This window comes from Paramisgurnus dabryanus, chromosome 1, assembly GCF_030506205.2.
Source record: "Paramisgurnus dabryanus chromosome 1, PD_genome_1.1, whole genome shotgun sequence".
NCBI classification, from domain to species: domain Eukaryota; kingdom Metazoa; phylum Chordata; class Actinopteri; order Cypriniformes; family Cobitidae; genus Paramisgurnus; species Paramisgurnus dabryanus.
Window position 1 is genome coordinate 37,247,482 of NC_133337.1, and position 14,282 is coordinate 37,261,763.

Sequence of the window (14,282 nt, forward strand, 5' to 3'; positions counted from 1 at the left end):
AACATATTTTACTAATTCCAAAACAAATTAATCTTAATAACTACCATCAATTTTGAAAAATAAAGCATTTATAAGTAATACATTATTGTTAATGATGGCTGGCTGAAGAAAAAAGCACCTTATATTCAAGTGTGCAGAATTATTTGGCACATTTTCTTTCACATTTAAAATTGGCCAAAAAATGTTTAAAGGAACAGTATGTAGGATTGTGGCCAAAACTGGTATTGCAATCACAAAACTTGTGGCTAAAACTGGTACTGCAATCACACAGCTGGTGGCCAATACACAAAATGACAACATAAACATCAGTTGAGGGCTGCAACTCCACTTTTTAAATGATAATATCCTGATTATACCACTGTTGTCAGTGATATAAATATTTGAAATGAAAATAATTTCTTAATGCCTAGTGACATATCAGGGCCATTTTATGATTAATTGATATAAATTTCTTACATACTGTTCCTTTAACACACACACTGGAAATTCATTATTTGATGTCCATAAGAAAGATGCCATTAATGGAAATTGCAAAATTGAGGTGTGACCATTAGACAAGAAATCCTGATTCGGGCAGCAAGGGCATAAAATAGGATGAAAGGAAAAGATATATACAAAATGAATGATGTTATTAAAATTACTGTAGTTTGACAATCTCGTCTGACGGTAATGAAGTTTGTAAAAGTTGTTCAGAAAAAAAGTGATCAAAATATTCTGCACACAATGTAATGGGACTCATGGCTCTGCCGCGAGACTGCGACTTTATTGTAACATTTATCAGGTCTCAGTGTTATCATAAGGTGGTCAGAATGGTTAGTTAAACATTGTGCACTCACTGGCTAAGACAATTGGCAGATTTTTAAAACCGGCAAAGCCATTTACAGTGCTTGCATTTATTGTAATGTCACGTGTCAGCTCTTATACTTTTTTAATTAATCATTATATGGAGTTAGTAGTCAAGTTTGCACAAAGATGGGTGTTATTTGTGATCCTATGTAGTGGGCCGGTCTGGGCCAAAATGCCAGGGCCGATTTTTTGTCCCAGTCCAGCCCTGCTGGGTGGCGATCTTACCCAACTTAAACACAGACGCATTCACTCAACACTTACACCACCACCGTGTTTTGATCAGGCTCTGAATCTGATCTCTTACAAAAGTTATTCACAAAAATGGAATTATCTCCGCTTATAGCTAAAAAATTTGAGAGGTGATAAGAGAACAAATGAAGGTAGGATGAAATGTTTTTTGTTGTTGTTGTTTGAAAGTGAATCGTCTGTTCTTTCATTTGATATTTTATGTTTATTTAAAGAAGATAATTTTTCTGCAAGGAATTAAACTAAAACTGGGTAGCAACTTAAAAAAAAAAAAACGCTGACGGGGAAAGAGTTCAGCATGCTTCCAAGCATATTTGATCATCACTTCACTTTAACCATAATCTCTAAAACCTAGATTGTTTTGAGTTATTTTATTGTTTTTTATTGTTGTTTTGTGTGCTCTATGATTGTGTGTGTTTTTAATATGCATATAAAAGCATATAAACCTTTAATAACGAAGCTTGACCAGTAGAGGGCAGCTTTATGCATTTAGTGAAAAGTCGTTTGCTTCCTTGATGCACTAAACTAAACAGTCACCCACCGTCATATGGAAAATGTATAATAAATGTTTTCAAAATGAAAATTACCACTAAACTGATCAAATTAATTATTGTGTCATGTTATTCCATATTTATAATGCCGATAACTCACATGCATATAATAAAAAAATTATTGTTTTGGATTTGAATTATCGAAAATCGAGCAGGACCAAAACATTTTACAGCTGATCGCTGTGAAAAACGTTAAGCGACGATGTCAAGTATAACCGCAGCAATGACAGTGTTCTTAATATGACAAAGTAAGTGTTTTGATTAATGACATTAATATGTTTATATTTTTAATTAGTGTGTACAACTAGTCAACTAAATGAATATAACATGGCAAAGATGAATGCACATTTATATAGGCTATTGATTCAATAGATTTATAGCATTTTGAATAAAAACTTGTCATGGATTTATTGCATTTTGTGGAAAAAATAATCCGTCTTTATAATAAATCTTTGAAAATCAAGTTATGGATTAGAATTTTTTATGTTTTTATAACCTAAAGATGCTATGTGAAAGTTTATAACAGAAAATTGTGGTTTTCATCTTGACACTTTCTTGGTATAGAAAACACGTTTTTACCGAAATTTGTCGAAATGGATTTATTGCGTTTTGGAACCAAACTCTTCAAATATATATAAATCAGTTATATTGTAGATCAATTATTATTTAGATTAATTGAAATAATGTCTGTCTTTAAGGGGCTGTCCACACGGAGACGCGTATCACTGTATACGTATAATTTTGTTATCGTATTGGCGTTTCATCCACACGGATCCGGCGTTTTGGGAGACTGAATCCGCTATTTTTTTAAACCGGGTCCTAAAGTGGATAAATCTGAAATCGACACCCTTGCGGTTTCGTCTGTACAGCCAATCCGTATATTTTTTGAAGCAAAAACGTCATCACATCACGTGTCGGAAGCGTCACACGTAACAGCAACAACAATAACGGCGGACTACGTGATTGTGTTCGTGCTACAGAAGCTACTAAAGTCTACTAGCTTTATTACAGCAAAATCTATTGCTTCTATGCAATTGTGGTAACCAACAAGCGATAATGGACAACATCATACGTTGGTTATGCGCATGCTCAAAGTCTTCTTCTCCGTGTATAGTGTATATCTGTGGCAGAATTACAGCGCCCTATACTGGTCCGGCATATATACTACACCGCTTTCAGTCGGTTTCAGTGGTTTCGTGTTTACAGATTATTTTTTTAGAGCAAGGAAAAAAAAATATCGGATAGGGAATGCACCGGCTTCGTGTGGACATAGCATGAGTATAGGCGTTCCTGTTGGATTTAAACCATATACATACATTATATTTTATGTTACACTTGGTGTTTAAATAGCATTATTTTCATTTCACAAGGCCACTTGTGATAAGCATTTCAGCATGTGGCCATCTATTTTTGGTAAGCTGTATGGGCAATTCCATGCAAAAAGTCAAGTGAAAAGTAAAGTTTTTATACAAAGTTTTTAACCAAATTATAACCTCAGATGTATACAAATTTGGTGGATTAAATAACCCTGAAAAGTCTTTATTAAAGTTTTTTTAAGATTTTTTTTGTCACACTTTATTTTATGGCATCACTGTTACAGTGTATTTATACATTTAAGTAAGTAATAATCATTAACTACATGTACTTAGGGTTGGGGTTAGGATAAGGGTTAGTTGCTATAACTAATTAACTGTTACTATAACTGTTACTATAATAATTACATGTAGCATGTGTAACAAAGACACTGTAAAATTAAGTGTTTCACTTTAACATTTTATTTTGTTAGTTACGTAAGTTCAAATTTATTTTCCACCAATATTTTTTGTTGTCATTTATTTGTATTTCAAAATATATTTGGAAAAAAGAAGTATGTTTTAAAGCATTTATATTCACGTTGCATTGAAAGAAAAACACTGTTTTTGTTACAAACCTGTAAACATAAGAGCACTGTAAAATGTCACGTCCAGTCATCTTGCCAAGCGGGAAAAAAACACGTGTTGAGTGCTGTGAGTCAACCTCCTCTAACTTAGCTAGCTACAGCCAGTCAAAAGATAGCATGGCAGATGCAGGAGACACCACGCAAGCTGCTCTTTACATGGGAAACAAAAAAAACAGTAAGCGCCTTCAGTTGAACTCAATCAGAACAGAGCAGGACAGCATCTGTGCCAGGACCAGTCGTTTCTCTGAACTGAGATCTTTCTCAGTTTCACAACAACTTATTTCAGTTGCTTAAAAGTTAAGAAAACAGCATTTAAACATGACTTAATGGGGTATGGTCTCACAATCTCGTCTGACGGTAATGAAAGCACGTTTTTAAGGTGCAAAGTACTGAAATGAATGTTCATCTGACAGTAAGTTTCATTTTATCAGGTATGTGCGTGTACCATATTTTTCCATTGGCAGCACGACTTACATGTCAGGGCATCTCTGGGTTCAAGGTCAGATATTATATTTCATAAAAGTCTAGTCAAAAAAATGCATAGCGCTTTTTTGTGTTTTAAAAAAATTTAATTACCGAGAATTGAATTGAATCATGATATTAGAATAGACAATGTGATCGAATCGAGGATTTGGAGAATCGTGACACCCCTAATTTGCTGCCATAATTGCGTTTGACTGTGTGTGGCACCAAAATCTTTAAAATCTCTAAAATTATTAAACCTTATTTCATTAAGTCACCTCTGAATATAAATTGTGAGTCCTCTCAGATCTATTCCTATCGACAATGAAGGTGAAGACTACAGATCCCTGTAAAGCCAATCTTGAAAAAAATTTCTAAACACATTATAAATGTAATAAATGAACACACCACAAAGACTAAAATATGTAGTACTTAACTGAAGAGTTAGACCATTAAAAAGTTTTTCACCATTTGTAATGGCGCTTTTCCATTGCATAGTACCCCATGGGTTGGGTTGTGTCAGCTCACTTTACTTTGGCTCGGTTAGCTTTTCTATTGAGTTTTATCAGTTTTACTTACAGCCTGTGACTCATGACGTGGTTGGGACCGCCCGATTTCAACAAAATCCAGCTTTAAAGAAACACACAAGCGTAATTTCACTGCTATCCCAGATAAACAAACTATACAAACTTAAGCTTGACAAGTAGGGGATGATAAAAAATATAAATTGAAATTATGAAACAATCTTTTTGCAAAATGCTAAACACAGTTCTCTACATCATCTACATCATTCACTCTTGTGTTTCATTAGAAAAAAACTGACATTTAAAATGCTACACTTATTTACAGACACCAAGTGCTTGCATGTGAAAACACTTCTAGCTTATTTGTTCACTTTACAGTTTTTCTGAATTACTAAAACATTAAACCCTCTGAATCAAATTCCCAGTGGCCTAAACCCATTTGTCAAATCAATCACTCTTTTGGCAAAACCTTAAACAAGTTTAGTTAGACACTATTGCAAAACTCATGGACTTTTTTTGCAAAACTTTCAACACAAAACCACATTTCACAATGTAGGCCACACAAGCTGAATGCAACTACAATAAAGTTTCATAGAGTAAAGAAAACAACTAAAGATTGTTTACACTTTTTAATAATTTTTTTACCAATTGCACACAGTATAAACCAGTTGAAGGTGTACAGGTGTGAAAAAAATCATGGCTGTGTATATTATTTTTTAATAAAGAACTGACATATGTGTTTGTCAGACCATTATCTCTTATAGTATTTTAATATTTTTTGTATTCCAGTTATCGTGATGTCTTTTTGTAAAGTCTTAAGACAGACTGGTTAAACTTTGCATTGCTACATACAGTATGCATTTACAGTATACTGTAGATAGTTAATTTCTTACCTTTTTACTTTTAAACAGAATGTGTGTTCATGATGATACAGGAAGTATTGGATTAGTACATCTGATATATGTCACACAGGCTAAGTATATATTGTATTCGTGATTCTGTTCACATCACACATCATCAGCAGTTCTACAGTTCTACCATGATTGTGACATTTTAACAATCTGTTTTCAGCACAAATATTACACTGGTTACACCCATTTCTGGTAAGATAGTCAAAAATCTTTTTAGCGCTGTTTAACTTTAACTTGTTGACCTGCTGGATGCTTGCAATGTTGTTATGTCATTTGTATTACATTTGTTCATTATAAATTCAAAGTAATGAGTTACATTGTGGGGTTTAACTTTTATTTTCATTAGTTCATTTATTGGATATTTACAGGTGTGTGTTTCTCCAAAGGACTGATCTTATTTTAATGAAGAGATGGATAAACTCATTCTTTTCATTTTTTTGTTACAAGGTTTGTTGTTCTTAATTCTACTTTATCAAAAATTTTATTTTACCAACAAAAGTCTGACATTTGTCTAATGTGATAGCATGACTGAAAGTATAAATTCAAGCGCTAAATGTATTGTTTGGTGTATTTACATAAAAATGTATTGTAACTATAAAACTGGTGACAATTGAATGTTAATAATATACAACATGTATTTTATTCTCATCATGTTTGTATTGTAGGTGTTTTGTGTGAAGAATGGCCCATCAGTCTGCCAGAGAAAATCGAAGCTCTGAGTGGATCCTGTGTGATCATAAACTGCACATTTACTATTAAAAGCGAATATGATAAAGATCTCACTGACAGTGCTGCAGGAGTGTGGTATAAAGATGAGACCAAAGACAACAATATTGTGTTTAACTCCAGCAACTCCAATCTCTCTTTTAAAGGGAAAATAACTGGAAAATTACAAGACAAGAACTGTACTACCATTTTTAATCATGTTACTTCAAATCACGAAGGCAGATTTTTCTTCAGGATTGAGGGTAATGGTGGACTGAAATGGACCTATGCACAAAAATCTGTTTCAATAGATGTGATCGGTGAGTAACTTGACTGAAAATGATTTTGTTAATTACAAACTGCAAACATGTACAGTGCAATAAAATAAAAGTTTTGCCAATGTATGGAAAATAATGCAGAATGCTTATCTTAAATAACAACAAATAAAAATCTAAAAACATAATCATCTGTTATTCTTTATAACCTTCCGTTATATAAATAAAAATATGTGTGTATATTTCAGACACTCTCTCAAAACCCACAGTGCAGATGTTTAAGGATCAGATGGAGGTTGAGGTTCAGGAGGAGGTGTTAGAGGGGAGCTCTATGTGTTTGCGCTGCTCTGCTAAGACTCTCTGCTCCTCTTCTCCACCAACTCTCACATGGAGCTCCACTGACAGACTCCACCTCAATGATAGCAGCAGACTACAGCTGGATCAACAGAATCAAACTGAGATCATCTCTGATCTGAACTTCACTGCTACTCACCTTCAACATGGAGTCACTTTCATCTGCACTATAACCTACCAGCTACAGCAGAGGAAGACAACAGCACAGAACAACGTCTCGGTTACGTATGTAACCCTCGTTCCCTGAAGGAGGGAACGGAGACGTCACGTCGTGACCGACGAATTGGGAACTCGCTTAGAGAGACCAATCTGCTTCGAATACTACTAAAACGCCAATGAACTTGGCATTGAGATATTTGCATAATGCTGGCGCCGCCCCGCCAGGTGCGTATATAAGCCACAGGTGCAAATATGGAAATTAGCTTCATTTCGCTGAGAAAGCCGGAAAGTGTGACCGGCCGATAAACAGCAGGGAGCAGCCCTGTGGCGACGGGACGTGACGTCTCCGTTCCCTCCTTCAGGGAACGAGGGTTACATACGTAACCGAGACGTTCCCTTTCAGTCGGTCACTACGACGTCACGTCGTGACCGACGAATTGGGAATCCCTACCAAAACGCCACTGAGGGCTGACCTCTTCCAGTGTCTGCGTAAAGCCCTCCGGTTCCACTTAAGGATAAGGAGAATTAGGTTTTAAGGCAGAAGGCCGGGCACTAGATGTTCCTTTAACCCCACAGTAGTGCTAGCGACTGGGAAGCGCCCTATCTGAGCGGTATAGGGACGCTGCGGAAGCCACCGCCCCGTTAAGGGCTATTGGTGGGCGAAGTCAACCGTAGTTGAGGTAAAAATGACAGCCGTGGCTGTGTAAGCAAAGCAGTGCTCTGCTGAGGGAAACGTGGGCTAGTAGGATTAACCCCACGGAAAATACTCACAAAGGAACCCGGTGGGACGCAATGTGGATGCCCGAGCCAAACACAGGTTCGCGAGGATGCAGCTAGTGAGAGGCTGGCAGCGGATGCTCCGCAACATCAGGCTGCCAAGGCAGCGGAGGAAGGCAAAACAATTTATTACGCGTTTTTGCCTCGAAGGCCTTCCATACTGAGCTTAGTTTGGAGCAGCAGTCGGAGGCTGCAAGCCGACCTGTGAGCCTGTTCTCTGTGCTTCCCCTAACGAGGAAAGAACACGAGAGGAGACAGGCTCGACACGAACACTGTAAAATCTAATGAACGTATTAGGTGTCGCCCAACCAGCAGCTCTGCAGATGTCTGTTAGCGAGGAACCACAAGCGAATGCCCAAAATGAGGCAACACTTCTAGTAGAGTGAGCTCTCAAATTAAATGGACAAGGAATGCCCTGCAGATTATAAGCAAGGGCGATAGTATCAACTATCCAATGAGACATCCTCTGCTTAGTGACAGCTTTCCCTCTCTGCTGACCACCATAACAAACAAAGAGCTGATCTGAGGTCCTAAGGCTTTGTGTGCGATCCACGTAGATGCGTAACGCTACGGGGCATAATAAAGCCATGGTTGGGTCTGCCCTCCTCCGGGGGGCAGCGCTTGCAAGCACACCACCTTATCTCTGAAGGGAGTGGTGGGAACTTTGGGCACGTAGCCTGGTCTGAGTCTCAGTGAGACAGCAGGACCAAACTGAAGGCACGAATCGTCAACAGAGAATGCATGTAAATTCCTTACTCTCTTCACGGAGACCAATGCTAGCAGGGTCAGAGTTTTCATTGACAAAAACTTCAGACTCGCAGACTGCAAAGGCTCGAACGCGGAACCTGTAGTAGGGCTTCAGCACCATGGACAGGTCTCAGGCGGAGTAGAGGGAGGGCGCGAGGGGTTTAGCCTGCGAGCGCCTCTTAAAATCTAATAACCAAATCATGCTGCCAACTGATCTGCCGTTAATAAGCGAGTGATGAGCAGAAATAGCGGCGATATCAACTTTAATGGTGGAGGGTGACAGCCTACCATCTAACCTATGTTGAGGATATATAAAAGCACAATGTTAAGCATTCTCTGGGGTCCTCGCGTTGCGAAGAGCACAAGGTGACGAAAAGGGTTTCATTTAAGCGCGTAAGCCCGTCTTGTGGACGGTGCTCGTACCGCGTCGATGGTGTTAGATACCGCTTGCGATAAATCACCTAAACCTTGCGCGCACTCAACGACCATACATGGAGATCCCACAGGTCGGGGCGCGGGTGCCATAATGTGCCCCTTCCCAAAGAAAGAAAGTCCTTCCTAGGGGAATTCGCCAGGGAGGGGCTGTCGCGAGGAGCATTAACTCTGAAAACCAATTCCTGGTCGTCCAGTATGGGGCGACTAACGAAAGGCTCTCCTCGTCCTGCCTGACTTTGCACAGTGTCTGTGCGATTAAGCTCACTGGAGTGAATGCGTATTTTCGCGTCCCCCGCGGCCAGCTGTGTGCCAACGCATCCACGCCGAGGCTGCCCTCGGTTAGTGAATAAAAACCGGCGACAGTGGGTATCGTCCGGCGACGCAAACAGATATATCTGCGCACGACCGAACTTCTTCCAAATTAGCTGGACCGTCTGGGGGTGGAGTCGCCATTCACCGGGGCGCGCAGCTCGGGAAGCGCGTCTGCCGCTGTATTAAGCGAACCCGGGATGTAAATGGCACGAAGGGACCTCAGATGCTTCTGACTCCAAAGGAGGAGATGACGAGCGAGATGCGACAGGTGACGAGAGCGCAAAAACCGCCTTAACGGTAAAAAACGCAACAGTCGCAATGTTGGCGGTGTCGGCTAATACATCCTTCCCTCGCATCTCCATAGCGGAGCGTACAAGTCCCAGATATACAGCGCACCGCTCGCGGCAGTTGGGGTGCTATGCACACCCCTGAGACTGCAAGCCCGTCATACGTGGCTGCTCATCCCGTGCTGGGGGCATTGTATGTGCTACAGAATGCCAGGAGACCCGACTCAGGGGCATATCTTGCTATCAGAAATGCTGGGTCTGCCACGGGGTAAAATTGAAATGACACGCAGGTGTAATGGTTACACAGTTTATGCCGTTTCGCCACGCTCTCCTCGAGACTCGATCGTAAAACCAATGCTGAAGCGGTCTCATATGAAGCAGCTCGAGCAGTGTCACAGCCGCAGCATGCTGCCATATGTCCAAGAGCTTCTGAAATTGTTTCAGAGGGACCGCGTACTTCCCTCGAATTAAACCGAGGCAAGTCAGAACTGACTGGTTGCGCGCTCTTGTAAAACACGCCAATAAATCGATCGAGTCTATTTCCATACTGAGAAAAGGATCCTCTGCACGGGGCAAAGTTGCTCTTTTCCCAGCCGACCTGATGACTTAAACGAGCGAGATGCTGAAGCATTAAATCTCTGTGTTCGCGCACGTCTGCCGAGAACGAGCCATTATAGTTGACGTAAATATAAGCAGAATACGAACAACGCTCTCTCTCTCTGAGATTTTAATGCCATGACTAGCACTTTCATGGAGACACGGGGAGAGAGAGACAGCTCGAATGGTGTACGTAGTATTAGTATGTCCACTCCATGAACGCAGAGCGAAAAACGGTCTAAGGCGAGGGGAGATGGACACATAAAGTACACGTCTACAGGTCTATGCTGCAAACCGATCTGAATATTGAAATACGAGCCTCGGCGTATCATCCTAAAGGATCACATTTGTAGAGCCGGTGCGTAAATAAATCGGTCGTAACCCACCGCGTATTTTGGGTACTATGAGATAAAGGCTGGAAAAACCCTATCATCATTCTCGGTAAGAGGGACCGGCTCGAAACGTCCTTCGCCAGCAGGACATCGACTTTTGCACGCAGTACATGTGCATCGGACGCTTTCACTATAGTGAAACGAATGCCCGAGAATTTGGGGGAGTGCCGGTAATTGTATTACGTAACCGAGGCGGATAGTGCGTAAAACCCAACGAGACGGGCTGGGAACTGAAGCGAAGCATCCCGGGACCGTACGAGGAGAATTAATGACACTACCGAAGTACCCGCGGTGGGGCAGCGAAGCGAGACAGGTGATACTGCCGGTGCGTCTGCTGTGACAGCATAAACATCTACAGTATGTGTGTGGTGAGACACTGACCTGAGCCCGCTGAGGGTGACGGTCGTCTGGTCTCCTCTGCGGAGAGCGCAGACTCCGATGAGGGTGCTGGTGGTCCGGTCTGCTCAGTGGAGAGCTCGGACTCCTCAGGACACCCGCTGGCGATAGAGGAGAGGTAGAGTGAGCAGGTGTACGCCCACGGCTCTCTCGATCCTCCGGAGACCTGGAGAGGAAAGAGGAATGCACTCTTATGTGTGGTTAAGTGGGTACCGGCTGGACAGCCGGTGGAACATATGCAAACCAAGGATTTTCCACCCGACCCTCTACCGGGGGAAGGAGCGAATCACTGTCTCCTGAAGAGTGATCCTCTGCCACTCCGGGTCGCCCGTCTCTGGCCACTTAAACTCCCGATTTTCACGGGAAGCGGCTAAGCGGGCGGGGCGAGCTGCTGACGACCGGTTCCCCTGCGCTGCCGAGATGGGGTCCGAGGAGGGGAACGGAGGTGGCCGCCGCAGGACGCGGACGGCGAGAGGCAGACTGAGGAGCCGGCGTTGGTGGACCAGGGCAGCTCTCATCCGCCGGGGCACGACCTAGGAGATCGCCTCAGTCTGCGCAGCGGAGCTGTACGACTCCCCGGGCTCGCCGAAGAGGCCGGTCTGTGAGACAGGAGCATTCATGAAGTTGTTCCGTCATATAAGCCAGACATAGCCAAGGGTGGCGATCTTGAACACTGTGGTGGACATCGCACGACTGAAGGTCGCGGCTTCCCTCGTATATCTCTAAAGCCTCGTTTGGTGAACCTGCAGTACGTTAATGCGTGCAGGGCTGAAGCCGCGTCTCCGCATGCCTGATGGGCAGCGCCCGTAACCGGACGACTGTCTATACAAACACGGGAGGGAAGGGTTGGGTGGTCCCTCCAGGAACGCAGCTGCATCGCAACCCCCCGCTCAACTGAAGGGATCCCCCTTAGCGGCTCCGTTAGTGAGGGAGATGAGGGGTGAAGCTGAACGGCCGAGACGGCCGCAAATCACGTCAGCTCTTCGTGCCGTCGGGAAAGGCAGGCACAGGAGGTGAGGACCGTAGAGGCCCGGACAGCTCCGAAGTACCAATCATGTGGGCGGGACGGTTCGGGCGGAGAGGGATTAACCCCTCCCACTCTACCGTTTCCGCCGCTCGAGCGGGCACGGCCGCCATCTCCGGGAAGACTCCGCCTCGGAGGGAAAAAAATGGGCACCCCTCTGATGCTGTAGAAGTGACGGGACCAGAAGGAGGTCCAGTGGATTCGGCAGAAATCGCAGAACACGACTCTGCAGTCTCCACCGGAGCCTCAACCGGCTGAGGATGAGAAGGCCGGTAGGTGAAGGACGCATCCTCCGTCCTACTCAGCATAGTGATGCGAAGAGCGTCCTGCGAGCGCTTGACAGCCGCACCATGGCGGCGTTCAGCACTGCAAAGGCGCGGACGCCGTTCCCGTAGAAACGACAGTCGTCTCCGCAATCCAAGAGGGTTATGCTCTCACAGAGAGAGCAAGAGCTCTCCACGAACGCAGCCTCGGAGTGCTCGATGCCATAGCACGAAGACAGCGCTCGTGACCGTCACTGGAATCCCTGTACTTCTCGCATCCAAGATCGCACGGAGGAAAAGCTATCCTGAAAAGGACGCTGATCTCCGAATATACGAGAGAGTGGCTGTCTTTAAAAAGACACAGAGCTCTCACGTATCACTCTTTAGGGAAATCACTCTTTAGGTGCTCAGCTGATGATGCGCACAGGGAGAGGCAACGCACACACTAAACTCAAAACAAAAATATGCAGAGCAGTGGAATACTGCGAGCGTCCGCTGTGTCAGTACTGCTTGTCAATCAACTTCAGCAACCGTTCCCAGAAGAGCAGAGAGTAGCTTCTCAGTAGCAGATAATGCCGGCTTTCGAAGCGAAAAAAGCTAATTTCCATATTTGCACCTGTGGCTTATATACGCACCTGGCGGGGCGGCGCCAGCATTATGCAAATATCTCAATGCCAAGTTCATTGGCGTTTTAGTAGTATTCGAAGCAGATTGGTCTCTCTAAGCGAGTTCCCAATTCGTCGGTCACGACGTGACGTCGTAGTGACCGACTGAAAGGGAACATCACATTACGTGTTCAATGTAAGAGTAAATAAATTTAAATTGTATATAAGAGTAGTACATAGTAATGCTCTCATTTGTTTCCCCCCTCAGATGCTCCTAAAAACACATCAGTGTCTGTGTTTCCATCTAACTCTGTACTGGAGGGCAGTTCAGTGACTTTGATCTGCAGCAGTGATGGAAATCCAGCAGTGTTCAACTACACCTGGTACAGAGAGAATGGAGGACAATTTAAGGAGTTGCAGACTGGAACTAATCTCACCTTCAATGTGACTGATCGTACACACACAGGACGCTACTACTGTCAAGCCAAAAACCAACATGGCACACAAAACACATCAGTGTTGCTGGACATTCAGTGTGAGTATTAACTGTCTATTTAGAACACACAGACAAAAGCAACATCACATACATTTGTTTATTATTTATCTTTCTTCTTCACTTTCTCTCAGATGCAGCCCAAATCTCTCTCTTCAGTTGTAACAGAACTAATGTAACTGTGTGTTTGTGTGAGGGTCATGGAAATCCCTCTCCTAAAGTGGAGTGGTTTCTATCTGGACGTCCTGTCACTAACTTTACAAACACATCCATCAATGAGGAGCGATTGAACAGCACAAACTTGAGGAGCTTCATTTCTCTCCATCAGTCACTTACACACACAGACACTCTGCAGTGTATATCTATCAACACTCACGGCAATGCCAGTGAAAAGATTCAAATGGTTTCCAGTCCTCAGAAGACAAGTAAGTCATCTGTATAAACATGTAAAAATATAACACTTTTCGAATGATTTTTTAAAAATTCTTTAGTAATCAAGTAAATTAGAATTTCTTTTTGTAGTTTAGAGAAACAAAAGATCAGAGGCACATAAATGAGCTTAAAATATAAACACTTCTTGTTCCTCACTTTAAACAATTTTTGTGTGTACCACAAACTTCTCTTTTTTATCAGACTTACTTTGCTTACAGCACAAAACTATGTGATAATAACCACAGAAATGGTATGGGAAACTTTTTGTGTACCAAAAACTTCTCTTAAGCATAAGAACATCAGACCTACTTCATCAGACCTACTTTTTCTTATAAACCTATGAAATACCTGCAAAACTATGTTTCACACAAAGCAGAAGTAACAATTTTTGGCAGCAATTTTTTTCAGTCATGTTCTTTTAGTGATTTTCTCTTTATAAACATTGCACTGATATTTATTTGATTTAATATTTGTATTGTGTGGTAAAAGCATTACGGCAATACTTGTTATCATTTACTCAGCAGGTATCAGTGTTTTCTCTGTGCTGATT

The 14,282-nt window shown here is 42.5% G+C and overlaps 1 protein-coding gene across 1 annotated transcript; it reads left to right on the top strand.

Moving 5' to 3' along the window:
* Positions 1–5,376: 5,376 nt before the first annotated feature.
* Positions 5,377–13,827, top strand: LOC135749839 (sialic acid-binding Ig-like lectin 14). The gene is made up of 8 exons (XM_065268520.2): positions 5,377–5,671; positions 5,848–5,926; positions 6,145–6,504; positions 6,708–7,038; positions 12,692–12,699; positions 13,076–13,342; positions 13,435–13,725; positions 13,823–13,827. Exons 2-8 carry the CDS (start codon positions 5,890–5,892, stop codon positions 13,825–13,827), a joined length of 1,299 nt encoding a protein of 432 aa, XP_065124592.2. The 5' UTR covers positions 5,377–5,671; positions 5,848–5,889.
* The last annotated feature ends 455 nt before the right edge of the window (positions 13,828–14,282 follow it).